Here is a 21,725-nt window from a genome sequence, read left to right on the forward strand (position 1 = left end):
TGCAAAACACTCAAATTATTTATTTAGTCAGTGCCAGATTTATTCTTCTTTTGTTTTATCTGAACGCTTCTCTTGAGATCTTCTATACAAGAAAGTGTTTTGAAGGACTTTTTTTTTTTTTTTTTTTTTTGTTTACTCGCGTTAGTCGTTTCAGGCGTGTGAAAGAAAGTAAGTGTGATACAGAAGTGTGAAGTGTGATACAGAAGTGTGACAGTCCTTTACTTTGATGACCTTATATGATATGATATGACAGTGGGAATGCGTCAACCTTCTCTTTACTCCAAAAGGTCTTTGACAGCACTTTTGACATTTATTCTGTCAGATGATCAAACGATAGCAAATTATAGTCTCCTCCTAAAGTTCACTATTATCCTGTGTGTCTTACATACAATTATTACACATCATTTTTCCAATATATTGTAAACCAATGTATTTTCAATTTACATTTCAATAACATTTTCTACAGATTTTCTACAGAAAGTAATTTCGCCCTTCCCTCAAAAAATCGTATGTTTACAACGGAAGTCAATGGAGAAATTAACTACAATACACATCAGAGCAATTGTTTTGTCTCAAGATGCACAAGTAATGTTGCAAGCTACTTAAATGTCCAAATTGAACTAAGGCCTAATCCTGGCTTAATCTAAGTGAAACCACTGTGAAACCAGGCCTATATCTGTTAAAATCAGACAAGTGTGATAACTTGGTGTAACTAACTCCTGTCATGACCATTTAAAGCTACCAAATCTGATACGATACACGTGGAACGATGCTAGAAAGATATGATGTGATGCACAAAATACAGTTTACAAAGAGCAAAACGCCCACAGGGATTACATTGGTAACACAATAAGTAAAAGTTCATCCACCTCGAAAAGCTTAAAAGTATAATTTAAGTAACTTCTGTATAAAAGAAGTGCTTTAACAAAAATTCAAGCATCACATTTTTCCACCAAGCAGTTCATTCACAAAATCAAAGAAGTTCTTAATAATGTATCAAGCTTTGTTCTTAGATAATGGTTCTCTTTTTGAACATTTGGACACATTCACTCTCAGAAAAAAAGGTACAAAAGCTGTCACTGTGGCGGTACCTTTTCAAAAGGTACACTTTTGTACCTAAAGAGTGCATATTAGTCCCTCAAAGGTACATATTGGTACCAAAAGTGTACATATTAGTACCTAAATGGTACATTTTAGAACCTTTTTGAAGGGGCTATTGTACCCTTTTTTTCTGAGAGGGATTGAGTTGTTTGAGGTGGCAGAGGTTTGCTCCATTTTCTTCTTTAGTTTGTTGTCGTGTCTTTTTTTCAGATGCTTTAACGTTTAATGTCAGGGCTGCTGATTTGACCACAGTGTTCCTGTGACCTTTTTAACAAGCGCATATCGTTTCAGTACACAATGAAGTACAGCCAAGCGAAGAAGGCATCAGAAAGTCTCTTTATTGTTTGTCTTTCACCCCTCAGTTTAAATGACAAATGATTTGCTCTTTGTGTGATGCAGTAATAGTGTATTTTTGATGCCATGTTGTGCAGAACACACTTTTTTTTAATTGTATCCATTTTTATGCTGTGCTCTATTGTTGTTTTAGAAAACGACTCAAGCTTGCTAGAACATTTAACTAAAGGTTAACCTCAGTGACTCTTTTGTTAATGAATTACGCGGTTTCCGTTTCACCGTTAACACGTATAACTTTTGTTCAAGCTATGAATTCGAATGAGGAATGCTTTTGTGCATATATTACCGATACAATATTTAGCACAGTTTGCTTGTTCGAATTTAAATATGCTTTTTATACTCAGGTGCCACCTTTCGACAACTCTTTGCAGCATCTACCATTAGTACAACACGTTGTTTGTGCGTTGTTCAACTTAACAAATATTGACACTTGTGTTAAAGTGCATAAGACCAGAACATAAGTAACGTGATTGGGCATGCCATTGCAGGAGGTGTGTTTATGTGATGCTGTGCGTTCCTGAACCAGGACACATGATTCTAGCCTGTGGTTAGAGTGGTTTCTCTCACCCTTTGGGCAAAAACTTCACATCTGTCGACTCTTATGTGCCGTTACTCTTCCTCTACATTCAAACACATAAGTTCACATGTGTTTTTGGTGCTTGTGTAGGGGCGGCGTTGCAACCTGCAGCAGCAGCACAAGATTTGGTGAGTTACCGTATGATTCTTTCATGTGTATATTTAATCTTTCTCTACACAAATATATTTAGTAATAGCATTTTGTGATACATTGCTACAAGTGCTTTAAGAGGATGTGGTAAATGCCTGCCATGTGGAAGATGTATTTTCATTTGGTGGTATTTTTTTAAGAAAGCAAATATTAAAATGGCACATTCACCCACGTTTACCACAATTTGATGTTTAATGTCTTGATAATACGTTCGAGCAGATGAGGTTAATGAACTCGCAGTGCATGTCACCTGCTGTCTGGCATTGATCTATTTATGTACATGTGACTTTTACACAGTAGGAATATTTTTTATCAGATTTAAAAGTAGTAGTTGATTTATGTACATGTGACTTTTACACAGTAGGAATATTTTTTTATCAGATTTAAAAGTAGTACTTGATTTTCCACGTTGGCACAAAATAATGTAGTAAATATACGTTTTTTTCCCCCACTACATTTATGAATATTCTTATGTCGTCACATACAGTGAAAACTGCTGTAATCAATGATTATCTTTGTCTCAATATTTGAGTAAAATGACCTTGTTTGTAAGTACAGCGGATACAAACATGTATTAGTGCTGGGTTTTTCAGGACCAGAGAGAATAAGTGGAAATCCCTAGTCTTGTGTTATATAAAAATTGAGTGGCCTAAACCCATATTAATGTACAGTTGCTCTAAAAAGTTCACAAATCCCACTTTTTAAATGCATTTACTAAAACAATTAAAAATTCAGAAAGGCATTTATATAAAAACAATTTTTTTAAATAAGAGATCAAATTAAAAAAGAAATAGTAAATAATTATATATAAAATAATTTGTTGATTTCAACTCTGAATGCTTGAGGCGGCAACACACAATTTTAAGAACCATGTAAGCATGTAAACTTTTCAACAGGATGATATATATAAATTAAATTTGTATTTTCTCTGGTTGAATATATGTAAATGTCCGTTATGTCAAAATTATTTTTATGATCCCACTTATAATAAAAAAAAATGCATCTTGCAGTCTGAGATCACACAGTAGCCCTCGGGGCATTGTTGATTTTAGTGTGACAATTCACGATAATTTACTTAATTAAGGGAATGGTGACATAAGGGTAAATATGAAGAATGTGTCTGATTCCTCCAGAACTGAGCATTCATGGCTCCCTGAGGAGAAGTGGACATTGAATGAGTGAAGTAATCTTGTTTTCTCATTTTCCCGCTTTTATGCACTCTTTTGTGGTTTTGCTTTTAACAAAGATATTGATCCAGACGGTGACCCTGCATGTGCACTCTCACTAATTGCAAATGGTCCCGGTGACCCCATTATTGAAGCTAAAATAACCCCAGCTAGGCGTGCCATGTGACAAATGGAAAAACAACTAAATCTCTGCACAACACCTTTGAGAGGTTACTCAAGAGCTGTTGATTTAGGAAAATAAAAAAAAGAGCCATTTGTTAGTCATGAAGCAAGTGTGATGCTTTGTCAACACCACAAAACTGAGGTTTCCACCAAAATAGTCTGCACACATAGGCAACGTTAACGGAACATAGAGTATTTTAAGTGCTTCCTGTTTATTTGGCCTTGTGGAGTCTTTGCGTTTACTTTTTGGCCAGTTGCGAAAAAAAGTGACGTCAGTGCAGAGGGAAGAAACTATTTGTCAAACAGGCACCACGTCTTGCGCAAGTCCTGTAAATGTGACAACTCAGATGTTTTCTTGACTTCGACAGCAAGAGAAGAGCAGAGAAAGTCTCAACAATCGTTATATTATCCATACCGCAGCAATATGAAGAACACAGTTTGGATGGAGAAGCAAGTAACGCTGTTGTGAGGTATTCTATACTATTCTATATTAACTGGTGTAAAAGGTGCCTTGATGTCTTGAGTACTCGTATGTGTGCACCGTGTAACAAGCTACTTAGATATTATACTGTTGGCCTTGGTGTTTTGCTCTAATTGTTAATTTGCATTAATCATGGACGTCTATAAATCTTAGAGAAAGCTACCACTAGCATTCCAGTTCATCTCAATTGTAATTGCTTAACTGGTAAAGTCCCAAGCCTTTTACTAGTGACTATCCTGATCTGTGACATACTGTGAAAGGCAGCAGATGAGTAAAAATATAAGTACATTTTGTGTTTTTTAAGAGGTAGTTCAAATGAAAAAGATTATTATTTTTCGTCTTCATTTACTAACTCTTATGTTTCTTCTCTGGAACACAAAATAAGATATTTTGAAAAGTGTTGGGGCCCAAACAACATTGGACCCCACTGACTTTCCCTGAAGAAAAACTTAACACGGAGACATTTTCATTTGTAGGTGAAAATTAGGTACCGGTAAAACATCGACTATAATATACCAAATTATTATCAATAACAAGTCATGGTGAAAAGTTTTTGCTGCCAGATGGTGTAGTTACAATATTGACCAGAAGGGGCTAACTGTCCTATGCTAACCTTGATCCCATGAAATTAACAGTGATGTGAGTAACTTATGCGCTACTAGCATCACCAAACAAAACTGGAAAAACAACTGTTATTTCTCGGCCGAACTCACGGCAATGTTGTCGAGTTGGGCTAGTTGTCGGGTTGCTCAAAAAAAAGTGATGTTTTGATAGCGCCACAGTATTTACACCTTTCAGAGGGATAGGGGAAGGTATTGTAGCATTCCAAACGGCACACATCACCTTTAGCTAATGCTGCTGCAGGGCTGAATGGCTTTGTATGTGTCAGTGGAGGATAAGTGCAAGATGCTGTAAGGAGGTGCTCAGGCAGATGTGCATTAGCTAATGTTGTCTAGGTTGGGCAGGGCTAATAGACAGACCATAACACTATGACATCATCAAGAGAGTGGGGGCAAGCTGGGCTGAGAGAGAGAGAGAGAGAGAGAGAGAGAAGGAATGAAGAAGAGAGGGAGGGATTAAGCAAGCCACAGTAAGGGACAGAGCAACTGTCAGAAAGCAGAGAGAGAGAGAGAGAGAGAGAGAGAGAGAGGACGCAGGGCTAGACTCAGTCCGCACAGAACCTTGTGGATTTCTCCTTTGCTTCCACTGCATCTTTCCTTTTCCCTTTCCCTTGCCATCCCCCCTTCCCCTCCCTCTTCCCCCCACTGTCCTCTCCGCTCTGGACCGCTCCTCCGGGCATGCTACTTAAGCCCAAGTATGGCCGCTTCCGGAACGACTCTGTGACCTCCTCCGACGACCTGATGCAGAGCCTAGCCATGAGCGGGAAGATGGTGGCCACGCCGGTGGCCTCCTCGTCCACGCATGGCTTGGAGCTGCCGCCCCTGGAGACCGCTGCCCTTCCTCCGCCTTCGGCCCAGGTGTTGGCCGACTCACCCGGGCTGGACGGCGAGCAGGACGGGACCACTACCTTCTGCATGCTCATTCCCAAGATGCCCCAATGGAAGTTTTCCAACTCGTTGCTCAGCCGTAGCCCGTCCAATAGCAGCTCCGGCTCCAATTCCAGCAAGGAATCCAGCAGGGCGCCTCCAACCGATAGCTCCCCTGCTACGGCTTTCGGGGGGGCGACCGCCCCCAGTGGTCCTGTGGCAAGTCTTGCAGCTGTGTTCAACTCCTGTGACCCTGTTTGTGTGGGTCCCTGTTCCCTACAGGCCGCCAGGAGGCAGAGGGCAAGTCCAAGAGAGTCCAGTGCAGGGGCCGCCGAGGGGAGTCCAGGGGGATCTGGGAGCTTCAGGACCGGGATGAACCGGAGGAACAGGGTGGAGGGAATATGGCTGGGAGATAACTTTACCCAGAAGGGCAGCTTCATCAATAAGCCCTCGCAGGGGTGGTTGCACCCAGACAAAAAGATCAGCAGCACGGGAGCTTCGTACATTGTCAGGGTAAGTCCCCTGCTTATCATCTTGAAATCTCAATATGCTTTCCGCCTTATGTTATTTTGCAGGTCTGCAGCGTTGTCAATATGCTGCTATGTGGTGTTATCAATAATCATTCATTTACATTCATTGCACCATCTAATGCAGCTCTGAAGAGATATCAGCTGTGGTGAGAGATTTTACTCCCCTTGCAGCTTACAAACAACTGCAACATCTTGTCCTTTCAAAAGCTGAGTTCAGGCAAAACTGCTTATGATATGAGAACAATGGGGTTCTGTTCACTGCGGTGTATTGGTTATGTCAGGGTGCAATTGCCTGAGGAGAAAGGAGGAATATATAATTTAATCCAGATATATTGCTTTGTGTGGTACTGCGTCAGAGCAGGGGGCAGACGTGGACAAACAAACTGCAGATGTAAACAACTAAACTAGAACTGAAGGGAGGTGGAGGGTGGCTAATTGTTTATGACTCAAGATGAGTTGTTCGCAAAATGTATATTTGATCCCAGGATGGACATCTGAGCAATTCCCAAATTTCCATTTTGGGATCAATACGGGTTTATATGCATGTGTTTTCTCTTAGGAATAATAATGAAACTGCGATTAAAATTAGCATAGCATTAGCAAATTTAAGTTCTTTAAGCTCACGTTCAATAAACATTGAAAACGTATTTGATTTATTGTTTACTTAGTTTGTAATTTTGAAGTAGACAAATCCTGTTAGATAAAACATAGTAGGCGAAACAGTGTAGGCTAACCAATAACAGCTTGGTAGATGCTGTGGATATAAGCCAATATCTTCAGCTCTGGGCTGCATCTTGGTCAATCAAGAGTTATAAATGTTGGCAGACTATTTGACGTCGATGACAGTGATCCTCTCTCAACCCAGTTTCTCACCCCTCCGCCCCTGCACTCATCCACCACACGGCCCTCTCTCCAACAACCCAGACTGGGCCTGCGCACGCTCCTTAATTGCATTACACAGGCACCATTCATTCGTTTATTCAATTACGTTTAATCACAGTCATTTGTATCACATGTGTAGCAGAGGAAACAGGCTTGGAGGGGGGCAGTTAGCCAAATAACACTGTGGCATGTTAGTATACCATAAATAAAGGGATTTTAGTTTGGCTAAAACTATGCTAAAACTAAAACTACACAAAAGCATGTAATTTTTACAATTATAATCTGCATTTCCGTGGGTGAATAGAAAGTTGTTTTAACTTAGACTAGTTTGTGTTATTCCAAGATGACAACATTTCTAAGAACAAAAGACTACAAGGAATAGCAGCGCACAGATTTTGTATGTTTCACCTCATTAATAGGAAGTATAAACCTCACTGGTCATTTTCTCTAGTGCAAACATTTTCTGGGCAACCCCCCTCTGTTATAAATAATAAAAAATAGTGTGTGTATTATCTTGCTTCCTTTCTTTCTCAAAGACCTCATTGTTGGCCATCATGCTGTGTGCTAAAGTAACACTCTCCTTACAGCTAAATCTGCAGTTTGCTATCATCAAAACAGTAGTCTATAACTTGTTCCCATGAAATTAAATTAGGACAAGCTCAAAAAATATCTACCTCCACTACTGACCCACCAGCTACAATGCATGTGACATCACTGAATGATGTTTTTCACTTGTTCTGCCACTATGAAGACATGTATGTGTATATTTATATATATAATTGCAGATTTTGCTGTAAGGAGTGCATTAATTTATCACACCGCATGTTGGCCAACAATGAGGGGTTTTTTTAAGAGAAAGAGGAAGCAAAAGAAAAGGAAGAAGATTCATTACACTGATTGAACACTTCCCGCTGTTAACTAATGTAGTTAAGATGTCTGCAATTGCTTGCTTAGATATAAATGAGCTGACCAGTGTCAAGACATGCTCTTAAAAAAAAAAAAAACTTAAAGGGACAGTACACCCAAAAATGACAAATCTAATTTTCTCAGCCTCCAACTCTGAGTCTGTCTTTCATTTGTGGAATACAAAGACATTTTGAATACATCTCAGTGTTGTCCAATGTTGTTTTGGACCCCATTGACTTTCATTATATTGGCAAATAGCTCTTCAAAATATCTTATTTTTGTGTTCCACAGAAGAAAGACAGTCATTCAGGTTTAGAACGACATGAGGGTGAGTACATCTGAGAATTTTCAGTTTTGTGTGTACTCTCCCTTTAAGAGAAAAGGAGTGATTGCAGAAAACATGAATGCAATGTTAGAGGGACTGATTTATATTCGTAGAGAACAGTTTTAAGGTCATAATCAGTTCTTTGGGACTTCCCCAATGCACACTAGTACAGTATTTGTTGAAGAAGCAAACACAGAGGATGTTGATTTCAAGAACAACATCAAAAACTATTGTCTTAAAGATATAGGCCTACTTCACCCAAAAATGAAAATTCTGTCATTACTTACATACCCCCATGTTGTTCCAAACCTGCATGACTTTTTATGTTCTATGGGACAAAGAAAAGTGGTTTTTTTTTTTCATCCATAAACTGGACATCAGTGGACTCCAGTGTTGTTTTGTTCCCAGCATTTTTCGAAATATCTTAATGCAGAAGTCATTCAGCATACAGAATGACATGAGGGTGAGTAAATGATGACAGACTTCTCCTGATTGGGGTAACTGTCCCTTTAAGATGAAGTTTCTAACTGTCTTAACTGTCATATCTAGGGAAACCACTTTGACTCAACCATAGGCCACGTGACCTGTGCTTTGCTTTGGGTCGAGGTAAGCGTATGCCTCCGAAATCCTTTACCCGGCCTAAGACAACAGAAATGATCTAATTACTTTCTACAATCATCCGTAACCACAAAACATTCAGACATATGTCGCACTGTCAGTGTGGGGGTGGGGATCTTGCGATATGTTCCTGTGACCCTTTTGAACGCATTAGTGACTAACTGCCGAAGAGATATTTCCCTACACCTTCATCAGAGCACTTTCCACGTCCCAGAAGGGCCAGACTGCAGTAATACCTCTTATCCAGTCCACCCCCACCGGTCATGATGTGGTTATTGCCGTCAATCTCCTCACACTTCGCTGTAATTACCTTCCCCAGCACAGCTATTATGTCGTCTTTTTCAGAACCGCCGAGAACAAGCTGTCTTGCTGGAATTATACGTTTAGTATTTATCTGTGATTATGCGGCGTTATGCTAAATACGCAAATGCACCCTGCTGCCATTATTGTGCAGTTGAACCATCCTTGTTTGTGTGTGTGTGTGTGTTTGAGAGAGAGAGAGAGAGAGAGAGAGAGAGAGAGAGAGAATTGTTGCTTTTGTTTTTAGCATCTACATCATGGACTCTGGCTCTTGCCAACAAGAATTAGATACATATTTCCATGAAGCAATTATGACCTCTGGGAAAAAACTAATTAAGTATAATGAAAGTAATGTGTGTCATTTTGTGCTCTCATTTATTTTTTAATTTTTTTTGCAGTACATGGGCTGCATTGAGGTTCTAAAATCGATGAGATCTTTGGACTTCAGCACAAGGACACACGTCACCAGGTAAAGTGTTTTTTATTTGGATGCTACTGAACGTAGATCTTTTTTTAAGCACAAACTTCTGTACACAAATACCTCACCCTCCATGATTTTATTGTTTTGTTTTGCTTTTTTTTAATGTGTATTATTTTCTTTGTTTCCTTTTTTTTTTCTTTTTCTTTTCTTTTTTTTCATGTGTTGCTTTGTTATGTTTTGTTTTTGCTGAGCCAAAACAATTTCCTTGGTTGATGTAACTCAGGTTGTTTTTATTTTATTATTTATTATTGTTATTTTATTTTTATATTTGAGATTACGCCAACCATGTTTTGTGTAGTTTAGTTTAGTTTTTGTTATTGTATTATTTTATTCATCTTTTTATTTTGGAAATTTCTCATGTTTCAAATCATAACCTCACTCTCCATGCTTAGTTTAGTGTAGATTAGTTTGATATATATATATGTATGTATGTGTGTGTGTGTGTGTGTGTGTATACTGTATAGTATATTAGTGCTGTCAAATTGATTAATCACATCTAGTATGAAAGTTTGTAAATGTATGTGTATATACAGTGTGTATATATATACACTCACCTAAAGGATTATTAGGAACACCTGTTCAATTTCTCATTAATGCAATTATCTAATCAACCAATCACATGGCAGTTGCTTCAATGCATTTAGGGGTGTGGTCCTGGTCAAGACAATCTCCTGAACTCCAAACTGAATGTCAGAATGGGAAAGAAAGGTGATTTAATCAATTTTGAGCGTGGCATGGTTGTTGGTGCCAGACGGGCCGGTCTGAGTATTTCACAATCTGCTCAGTTACTGGGATTTTCACGCACAACCATTTCTAGGGTTTACAAAGAATGGTGTGAAAAGGGAAAAACATCCAGTATGCGGCAGTCCTGTGGGCGAAAATGCCTTGTTGATGCTAGAGGTCAGAGGAGAATGGGCCGACTGATTCAAGCTGATAGAAGAGCAACTTTGACTGAAATAACCACTCGTTACAACAGAGGTATGCAGCAAAGCATTTGTGAAGCCACAACACGCACAACCTTGAGGCGGATGGGCTAGAACAGCAGAAGACCCCACCGGGTACCACTCATCTCCACTACAAATAGGAAAAAGAGGCTACAATTTGCACGAGCTCACCAAAATTGGACAGTTGAAGACTTGAAAAATGTTGCCTGGTCTGTTGAGTCTCGATTTCTGTTGAGACATTCAGATGGTAGAGTCAGAATTTGGCGTGAACAGAATGAGAACATGGATCCATCATGCCTTGTTACCACTGTGCAGGCTGGTGGTGGTGGTGTAATGGTGTGGGGGATGTTTTCTTGGCACACTTTAGGCCCCTTAGTGCCAATTGGGCATTGTTTAAATGCCACGGCCTACCTGAGCATTGTTTCTGACCATGTCCATCCCTTTATGACCACCATGTACCCATCCTCTGATGGCTACTTCCAGCAGGATAATGCACCATGTCACAAAGCTCGAATCATTTCAAATTGGTTTCTTGAACATGACAATGAGTTCACTGTACTAAAATGGCCCCCACAGTCACCAGATCTCAACCCAATAGAGCATCTTTGGGATGTGGTGGAACGGGAGCTTCGTGCCCTGGATGTGCATCCCACAAATCTCCATCAACTGCAAGATGCTATCCTATTAATATGGGCCAACATTTCAGCACCTTGTTGAATCAATGCCACGTAGAATTAAGGCAGTTCTGAAGGCGAAAGGGGGTCAAACACAGTATTAGTATGGTGTTCCTAATAATCCTTTAGGTGAGTGTGTATATATATATATATATATATATATATATATATATATATATATATATATAATGTTTTACCTTACCCTCCATGTTTTTAGCTTGTTTATTTATAAAAAAAAATTGGCTGAAACAAGTTCCTTGATTTAACTCGTTTTTATTTATTTTATTTTTACGTAATGTACATTTGAGTGATATACTTCACATGTAAGCAATTTATTATCACTTTGCGATTCACTTTTTGTGTGCCAAACCATGTTTGAACGTACGTAAGTGTGCACGCTTGCATTAGGTCTTAGGTGTCTATTTATTTATATGTGTGCAAGCATGTGCATTCTTGTAGGGGGTGACGGGGCGGAGCTCCAGATTCCCGAGGGCAACAGTGGAGTCCCTCTCCCTGCCCTTGCTCATCGATCAGCAGAAACCCGAACCCCATGGCCCACAGTGGACTAAAGTGCAGATAGCACAGGCGAGATGGAGACGGAGTGATATAGCCATGTATTATTAACGACTCCAACTAATGACTGTGGAGGCCTTCTGGGGCCCAAGATGATGCAGATTGCATGGGGTGGAGTTAGAGTTGATAAACAAGGATGACTGGAGAAGAGTGATTGTTTTGAGTAGAGAGCGGCAGTCCGTTATGACATTATAATGGTTATAATGGGAATGCTTGGAACAGGCTGCATATTTAGCCGGAATCTATTTTGCAGCAGAAACGAACGGCTTGTAAATCAGCTGATTTGCGGTGCTCTGGGGAAAGAGGGAGTGTGGGTGGGCTCTCTCATTTGTCATTGTCATGGAGTGAGGCCTAGAAGCAATCTCCATAAGAACAAAGAGGCAAAACACACACAGGCGCGTAATCTTGCAACACAAAAACACACCAATGGAAATTGTCACAATCACACTTTGCAATGCTTATCCTATAACATTTATTTGAAAAATTCCCTGAAAAGTCCTTTGCTGGGACAGTTGGGACTTTTAAATAATTAATGGGCTATTTGATAGCATGCTGGTGTTTCGAAGTCACTCCGTCCGCTGTTGACCTCACAACCCATGATGCCCCTCTGTCAAACTCATCACAGCTATTGAAATTTTTTCACAAATTACACTTTTTTTTGTTTTATTAGTCGTATTAAAGGGTTAGTTCACCCAAAAATGAAAATTCTGTCAGTAATTACTCACCCTCATGTTGTTCCAACCCCGTAAGACCTTCGTTCATCTTCGGAACACAAATTAAGATATTTTTTATTAAATCTGAGAGCTGGCTCACTCCTCCATAGGCTTCTAAGACACTATAACTTGCTGGCCCAGAAAATGCATTAAAGAGATCGTTAATATAATCCAAGTGACTACAGTGGCTCAATCTTAAGTTTATAAAGCGACGAGAATACTTTTTGTGCGCAAAAAAACTAAAATAACGACTTTATTCCACTATTTATTTCCTTCTCTCTGAGCCTCGAGTTTTTTCACGTAGTGTAATAGCGCAGCACGTCTGTGCTGTACGTCACACGCATCACACACATGACCAGCGTCGGCCAATAGTGAGCCTACGTGGTGACGTGCAACACAGACGCGCTGCGCTAAAACATTCCGTGAACTCACTCGAGGCCCAGAGAGAAGGAAATGAATAGTGGAATAAAGTCATTATTTTTGTTTTGTTTTTGCGCACAAAAAGTATTTTTGTCGCTTTATAAACTTAAGATTGAGCCACTGTAGTCACTTGGATTATATTAACGATCTCTTTAATAACTTCTCTGGGCCAGCAAGTTTCAGTCCCTTAGAAGCCTATGCAGGAGTGATCCAGCTCTCAGATTTAATCAAAAATATCTTAATTTGTGTTCCGAAGATGAACGAAGGTCTTACGGGGTTGGAACAACATGAGGGTGAGTAATTACTGACAGAATTTTCATTTTTGGGTGAACTAACACTTTAAGGCACCCATCACTAATGCGAGTTTTGGTCTTTTCTCATTTGACAACAATTTTGTCTGTTTTGGTTTGTTTTTGTTTTCTTGAGCCGAAACAATTTCTTTGATTGATTTGTTTTATTAATTTGTTGTATTTTATTTTATTCTTTTATTTTGAGATTGTGCCCTCCATGATTTATTGTTTTGTTTTGCGCTGTTTATTTTATACACTGACAAAACACTTGCAATATTTAAATAAGCTTTATTCTTAGGCTCAGACACATTCCTTATTTATTTTCAAACAGCGGTTGCACTGAAACAGAAAGGAAATGTTTTTTTGTGGGTTTTCTGGGTATGTGAGATTGTGAGATCTGGTAATACCGCTCTAATAGTGCTCTTTCTCTTTGTGTGTGTGTGTGTGTCTGTGTGTGTAAACACAGGGAGGCCATCAACAGGTTGTGTGAAGTTGTACCCGGAGGAAAAGCTGCCTGGAAGAAGAAAGTAAGAGCAAATTGCATTTTTGGACCTTTTTTTTAATTATTAAACACAAATCTAAGAAAATGTAGTGATATCCAAATACTTGTTTTGCTGCCCATTTTAGACCACCAACAAAACCCTCCAGTCTATCATGGGAAAGAGTAACCTACGTTTCGCTGGAATGAGCATCGGCGTCAACATCTCCATTGATGGTTTGAGTCTACTCGTCCCCACCACGCGACAGGTCGGCCCTTTAGACAGAATAACCCCCTTAAATCATATCAGCCTCACCCTCAACTGATTTATCACAACATTATCATTCCTATACACGGTGTTGAGGAGTTACAGTAACTCTACAAAACTACATTTTTCAGCAGATGTAATAAGCAAACATTTCAAAACTGCCTTTTCTTACTTGTGTAACTTTGGAAAGTTTGATTCATTTTAGTGGATCAGTTATTTTAGATGATTCATGTAAATGAACAGATTCCGATTTGTTTCAAGTTCCTGTGCAGTACTGTAGTAAAATTATAATATTCTTTTCTATGTTTTGACTGAATTGCTTAAATTAAAATTAAAATTAAATTGAATTAAAGATGAAATTAAATTGCTTAAAGTTTTCCAAGTTAATTCAGTTTATTGAGTTAATTCAAAAAAAAAAAAAATATATATTTAAATATATATTGCCCCTTTAAAGGGATAGTTCACTTTGAAATAAAAGTTTGGTATGTTTTAGCTTACCTCAAGGGCATCCAAGATGTAGGTGTCTTTTTTTCCGCAGTAGTTTCAATTTTGATATTTTTAGGTCAAACCGTTCTTGTCTGTCAGTCATATAATGCAGGTCTTAAAGAGCATGCACAGAGTCCAAATTAAAACAATTCCCCGTCGTCCAAATTAAACAATTCCCCATCGTAAGTACACATTGATGGCCTAAGACACGAAACGAGCGGTTTGTGTGAGAAAACGAACAGTATTTATATCGTTTTTACCTCTTGAACACAGCCACATCCGAGTGATCTGAGAGCGCGGGCGGGTATAGATATATACACTAGATGTCGCATTGGCTATGGTTTCGCAGTAGCCAATGTGACATCTAGTGTATATATCTATACCCGCCCGCGCTCTCAGATCATTTGGACGCAGCTGTGTTCAAGAGGTAAAAACGATATAAATACTGTTCGTTTTCTCACACAAACCGCTCGTTTCGTGTCTTGGGCCATCAATGTGTACTTACGATGGGGAATTGTTTAATTTGGACGACGGGGAATTGTTTTAATTTGGACTCTGTGCATGCTCTTTGAGACAGTGACCATCGACCTGCATTATATGACTGACAGACAAGAACGGTTTGACCTAAAAATATCAAAATTGAAACTACTGCGGAAAAAAAGACACCTACATATTGGATGCCCTTGAGGTAAGCTAAAACATACCAAAATTTTATTTCAAAGTGAACTATCCCTTTAAGCTTTGTATACTTTCCCCCGACACTGTTTGTTTATTTATTTTTTTCTATTTTATTATATTTTTGTATTAATACTTATACGGTCGGACAGTTTGAATTAATGCAGACATCACACTTTTTTCATCTCTTTATGTAGGTGATTGCCCATCACCCCATGCAGTCCATATCTTTCGCCTCTGGTGGAGACTCGGTAAGACCTCTAAAATACATGTTTACTGTTCAAGGCCTCTTCTTAAAGCTCATATCATTTCTCTTTACATTTAAAACTGCAACTTGATTCTGACTCTGATTTCTTCGTGTGTTGCAGGATACACCCGATTACGTCGCCTATGTGGCCAAAGACCCTGTCAATCAAAGAGGTATTTTTATTATATTTTTACTTATATATATATATATATATACAGTACATATATATATATATATATATATGTGTGTGTGTGTGTGTGTTATTTTATTGTGTATGCATATTATGTTGTTATTATAGTGTTGGTCTTCAGTTGGCACATGTTGAGCTATGGTGCTTGTTTTGGAAAAATGGGTTTGATCCCAGCTCGCGTCATGTCCCCAATTCCATTTCCCATTGATTTTCCTTCTCTTTTGTTTGTGTCACTGATTATTTTGGCTAGATTTCTCACTTGTGCATAATGTTACCTTGTTCTCATCCCTCTAGCGTGTCACATCCTGGAGTGCAGTGAAGGTCTTGCCCAGAATGTGATCAGTACCATCGGCCAGGCCTTCGAACTGCAGTTCAAACAGTACTTACACAGCCCACCCAAAGCCATTCCCACCATGGATAGGTGAGATTCACATAATTTCCCTTGAACCATAGGCGTTTGTTTGGGCTTTTGGATGCATCAAAACATGAAAATGACAGTAGTTCCTCTATCGTTTTATCTGCAGTCAATGTTAAACTTCAGCTCTGAACAGTTTTCACAAGGTTGAAACAGGATACACACGGCTTGTGTTTCATTCACCCATCCTGTTTTGATCGCAGACCGTTATTTAAAGCTAAATTTATTTAAGGGGCTCTCAGAAACCACAAGCCTGCTCAGTGTCACATCAGTTATGGGTCAATTTGATTAATTATAAATCATTGTTGTTAAATGCTCTTTCTTGTCTTTAATATAAGTCTACTTCCCTATATAGACAGGATCCTACTGAAATGGAACTGATATCACCCATGTTAACCGCACTACATAGTAAACAGCTCTGTGTGCTGTTAGCATGTTGTTAAGCTAACACATGAAACTCTAAAGGTTGCGATCACATTAGCACATTAGTCACTTCCAAATTCACGTGATCAACTTGAACCTTTCACCCTTGCGCAAAATTCCCAATTGCGAGTGTTACTATTAAAAGGACTGGATTTTGCTTGTAAAAAACTCTCAGAACAACAGGAAATGTGACCATACCTTAATAAGCATAAAAACATAAAGCACAGACAAATATGAATTAAAATAGTCATTTGTAAGTAGATATTACCAAATAAGCATGTTTTTATTGGCACATTTCAGTACCAAATGGAAATATATTTATGATTTATATATTTAGATTGAATTAAATATATAATTACCTTTTCACTGATTGCTAATATGTTAATGCACAAACATGCTAAAAAGCTTTATTTAATGTTCAGGGCTATACGAACAGAAGAGTCGGCGTGGGGGGATGACGAGGAATCGTCTGAGCACGATTACTACAACAGCATCCCAGGGAAGGAGCCTCCCGTTGGGGGAGTGGTGGACTCTAGGCTCAGGCCTCCTGCGGGCCTACTGGGTCACGTCCACACACAACCACAGAGCAAAACTGCTCAGGTAAAACAATAGACTTTATTATAAATGTATGTGGAGTTTTATTGCTGCTTTGATTTGTGTTATGAACAGCATGAAGTGGTTTGTAGAGAGAATTAACTAAAATTGGCCTTTCACTTCCGTAAGTGTTATTAGCATAAAGCTAATTGCGTCAGCCAAACAAAACGAATGAAAGCTGAAAGCCTATATGCCATCTGCAAGAACTGAGCAATTCTTCAATTATCGATGATTATTTTTAAAACTGCTTGACCTTTCGAAACCTTTGACCTCTTTAACCTGCCCTGTCAAACCAACCATCATAATTTGCTATAAGTACCTTCTGCAAAAAAAAAAAAGATTTTTTAGTTTCTTAATTTTTATAATTTGAGAAGAAACATAGTGTATAAGACGTTTTATTAGAGGACACATATACATTATACAACGTATTATAATTTCTAATAATAGAAATGATAATTCTAGAATATACAAATTATTCTTTCAGATGGGGTCACCAGCCAAAAGAGATGCTTGCAGCCTCCCTGCCGCCCACTTGTGTTATGAAATGCACTGGGACACGGAGAACAGCAGCTCAAGTGAGACGCCTGGTGGTTAATTATCAGTATTGTTACTTTTGTGACGTTTTGTTGATTTTTGTTGCTTTTTAACATATTAAAGGTGCTGGAAGTAACATGGTCCGATATTTCAATTTTTTTCCTTCTAACAGCGATGTTATTTAGTAACCAGTTTATTTTCTGTAGGTTTGACTACCGATGGTTACCTGCGAGCAGACGGTCATCCTCCCGGCAGCCGCGATTATGAGGAACACCTGTACGTAAACACCCAGAATCTGGACAACATGGAGGCTTCAGTGGACGCCCAAAGAGGACGCAGACCAGAGAGCCCGAAGAAAGACATTTTTGATATGAGTGAGTCCACTGCAAATGACTGAAATTGATCAATCTCAATAAGAAGAATGCATACAACTCACTTCATCCTACAAATTGTACTGTTCTTGACCTCACAGGGCCGTTTGAGGACGCCCTCCGTCTACATGAAGCCAGTGGAGTTTGCGTACTGGAGGACAAGTGGCCGAGTCCCCCACGGCGCCGGGCCCCCGTCGCACCCACAGAGGACCAGCTCCGGCGGGAGATGTGGTACCACGGACGCATGAGCCGCAGGGACGCAGAGAATCTGCTGGGCCGAGACGGGGATTTCCTGGTGCGGGACAGTGCCACTAACCCAGGCCAATATGTCCTGACTGGGATGCAGTGTGGGCTTCCCAAACATCTGCTGCTGGTGGATCCAGAAGGAGTGGTGAGTGACGCTTCAAGCTCAGTCAAACCAATTATGAAAACACTTAAAGGGTTAGTTAACCCAAAAATGAAAATTAGCCCATGATTTACTCACCCTCAAGTCATCCTAGGTGTATATGACTTTCTTCTGTCAGACGAACACAATCGGAGTTATATTAAAAAATGTCCTGGCTCTTCCGAGCTTTATAATGGCAGTGAATGGCTGTTTCTGTTTTGAAGTCCATAAAAGTGCATCTATTCATCATAAAAGTGCACCACATGGCTCCGGGGGGTTAATACAGGCCTTCGGAAGCGAAGCAATAAGTTTGTGTAAGAAAAATATTCATATTTAAAACTTTATAAAGTTAAATAACTAGCTTCCGGCCAAACGCACATATTGATTCCACTTAAGTGTTAAAGCACAACTTATGAGAGTAATGCCATTCACTGCCATTATAAAGCTTTTTAATATAACTCCGATTGTATTCGTCTGAAAGAAGAATGTCATATACACCTTGGATGACTTCAGCAGTGAGTAAATCATGGGCTAATTTTCATTTTTGGGTAAACTATCCCTTTAAGCCACATCTTATATGAACTTTGTTTTAATCGTCCGTTTCCATTAGGTTCGGACTAAAGACATGCTTTTTGAGAGCATCAGTCACCTGATCAACTACCACCTGACGAACAAGCTGCCAATCGTTGCGGCGGAGAGCGAGTTACACCTCCAGCAGGTGGTCTGCAGAAAGCACTGACCTCCATTTGAAGCCCATGTACATGGTGAGAGGTTTGCGCCATGTTCCTACAGACGATCAAAGCTTTTTGGTTGCGTAATTCACAGATTTTGTATTGCTTTTTCAGGGTTAAAGGCCATCCCCTGTGCCGCCAATCTAGAGGCCTCACACTTGCCTTAAACACAGACTGTGAGCTTCCACTGGGACTTGTGGGATATCCCTGTTCCTTAGGCACTGACCACAAACAGCTTTCAGCATGCCCTGTTAAATCGACCCCTTCTTCAACAGAGAAGACCCCAACTGAGAGTTTGGCGTTGGGAAATAAAGTGATTGTGAACATTGAGTTTCCCAGCAGACTGTTCTTGGCATCGCCTGACAGAAATGTGAACTTATAAGAAACACATGAGACAAACCGTCTTATTCCCTTCCTTTTCATCCGTACAAGCGTTTGTCGTCCTTTCTAAATGTATTCGGTAACTGTGACTCTGTTCTCTGATGGTCACCTCTGAAACTCTGGACATCAGTGTGTTGTTGTGCTTACCAACAGTTTGCTCTCAGGATGCAGTATTTGTTAAGGACGTTGTGTAAAGCTCAGTCGCTCTAATGCAGTCGTATCAAATGCACATGTTTAATTTATGTACTCAGGACCAAACGTTTGGGTCATGCTCATGTGATATGGCCTTTTTTAAACGATAGTGTTCCAGACATGAATTATACTTCACAATTACGCATATTCCATTTCTCTTTTGTGTTTAGTCACATCAACAAATGTCCACAATGCGCACAGTTTCATTTAAAGATGCATTCAGTAGTTTCTTTTGTGAAGAGTCATCTGATTGGTGTACACTCACATGAGAAGACTTTACTCATATGTATATTAATTATGTATGGTGTGAAATGACGTGACTTGTGGTCACATTAGCAAAATTTTAGGTGGGAAAAAAAACCTATTGTTCATTATCAATAGCGTGCCGTTTTAACGAAGGCGAAAGATTTCCCTACGCAGATTTCACAACAGGTTGACATTGGTCATAGCTTCGCCACGTTGACGAACAGAAAAAGACTTAGTTTCCTTAGCCTGGAAATCCAGACCTAAATCTAAAAGATTAATGGTCTGGCGTCGACTAATGAAAATCGGCCAGCTCGAGGGGCGGCACCAAGCATGCATTTGAAAATCTCACTGCACACAATTGGATAACACTATGACCAATCACAACAATAAGCCCCATACGCTTAGCTACCAGCGGAGCGGCGATTCGAGCGGCGTCTTCTGTTCCTGTTTTAGATAAAAAGCCAAGTCTAACTCGTTCATTGTAGCGGCCTTACATTCAGCAGGGTCGTGATGATGCGATGAACAAAAAAATTTAGACAATGAAAGACACTTATTATCAGTGGAAACTATTTTTTGTTTAGCAGTTAATGGAATGAATTATTATGTAAACCAGTCAAGCTCACTCTGTAGAAGACGAGACGACCATGCTAACCACGTTAATAGATGGCAGTGCAGCATCTCACGCTATTGTGGCTTTGGTATTTAAATTACACAAAGAACAGCGATGCTAACGCTAGCTAAAGAACTACTGAATGCACCTCATTTAAAAAAAAATTTGTTTTGTTTATCTGGACACAAAAGTCATCCACAAGCTTTTTTCATACATTCCTATTCTATACATATTTTGTAATGTAAAAAAACCACACATCGTATTTCAACCTAAAAGCTGCTTTCTGGAGAAATGTAGTCGACAACCTGCCTTTATAAATGTCCAAATATTCTTGTTATATAAAAAGTGTTTGGCTCACTACAGTGTATGTATTAAGAACCACATTTTCTTTCATATGTCTTCCCACATTATCTGAAAACATTCCAGTGCCTTAAAAGTATTTATTTTTTATTTCAAAAACATCTTACCACTTATTTATGGTTTATACTTTCTTTCTGCATCCCAGCTCTTGCATAGAATATGTCAGATGCAGACTTCAGAATAGCATACTAGCACACTGCTATTTCAGCCATATACAGATGCAGTAGAAATAGAATTTAAGGTTGAGCTAGTTAGCATATTTCAGTCGGCACCTGCTGCTCTAGCCACACCATGTGGGTTAAAAAAGCATTTTATCCACTGACAGCAATTTAAAAGCAGCTGTAAGCAACATATATAGGCCTAGATACACAAACATTGGTACGGGATTCCTGTGCCAACCGGGCAACTGACATTGAGATGAATGGGAATGATAACGGCTAGCTTCCTCCTTGCCAACAGCAAAAACCACTTACTTTACTTTCTCAGGATATTGTTTCTCTATGCTGTGTTCCTCTAAAAGCATTCTCAATAAAACTCAACAGGAAGGGAAAATTATAAGAAAATGTTTGGTTTATTTTTAAAGGAATGGTACTCCCAAAAATGAATGTCACCCTTTAAGAGATGTCTAAATATGTGTCTCGTGCTCACAAAGGCTGCATTTATTTGATCAAATATACAGTAAAAATAATAGTAATAGAGTGACATTTTGTATATATTTTACAATATTTATTCCTGTGATGCAAAGCTGAATTTTTAGCATCTTTACAACAGTCTTCAGTGTCACATGATCCTTGAGAAATGACGCTCAAGAAACATTTCTTATTACCAGTGTTAAAAGTTGTGCTACGTAATATTTTTGTAGAAACTGTGATACATTCTCTTCAGGATATTTCGATGAATAGGAAGTTAAAAAGAACAGCATTTATTTGAAAAAGAAATCTTTTGTAACATTATAAATGTCTTAACTTTCACTTTTGATTATTT

At 39.1% G+C, this 21,725-nt stretch overlaps 1 protein-coding gene and 1 long non-coding RNA gene across 5 annotated transcripts in view; one reads left to right on the forward strand and one right to left on the reverse strand.

Annotated features, from left to right (window-relative positions):
* Window positions 1–1,966: 1,966 nt before the first annotated feature.
* shc2 (SHC (Src homology 2 domain containing) transforming protein 2) lies at window positions 1,967–20,743 on the forward strand. Of its 4 annotated transcripts, none has more exons than XM_082139697.1 (14): window positions 1,967–2,164; window positions 5,782–6,012; window positions 9,459–9,529; window positions 13,622–13,682; window positions 13,783–13,902; window positions 15,260–15,313; window positions 15,431–15,482; window positions 15,794–15,920; window positions 16,760–16,937; window positions 17,416–17,506; window positions 17,672–17,839; window positions 17,938–18,227; window positions 18,832–18,985; window positions 19,067–20,743. In XM_082139697.1, exons 2-13 carry the CDS (start codon window positions 5,872–5,874, stop codon window positions 18,958–18,960), a joined length of 1,482 nt encoding a protein of 493 aa, XP_081995823.1. In that variant the 5' UTR covers window positions 1,967–2,164; window positions 5,782–5,871; the 3' UTR covers window positions 18,961–18,985; window positions 19,067–20,743. The 4 variants fall into 4 exon arrangements, with proteins under 4 accessions (XP_081995823.1, XP_081995822.1, XP_081995820.1 ...); XM_082139696.1 differs by having other exon boundaries at window positions 1,967–2,160; XM_082139695.1 differs by lacking the exon at window positions 1,967–2,164 and adding an exon at window positions 2,196–4,001.
* The window catches only part of LOC309476597, a 154,035-nt gene continuing 151,796 nt past the window's right edge, over window positions 19,487–21,725 (reverse strand). The window contains exon 2 of the long non-coding RNA XR_014198291.1: window positions 19,487–20,017. This is a non-coding gene — a long non-coding RNA (uncharacterized lncRNA). The remainder of the gene's footprint in view (window positions 20,018–21,725) is intronic.

The sequence above is a fragment of the Leuciscus leuciscus genome (genome assembly GCF_965113295.1).
Source record: "Leuciscus leuciscus genome assembly, chromosome: 15".
In the NCBI taxonomy this organism is placed as follows: Eukaryota; Metazoa; Chordata; class Actinopteri; order Cypriniformes; family Leuciscidae; genus Leuciscus; species Leuciscus leuciscus.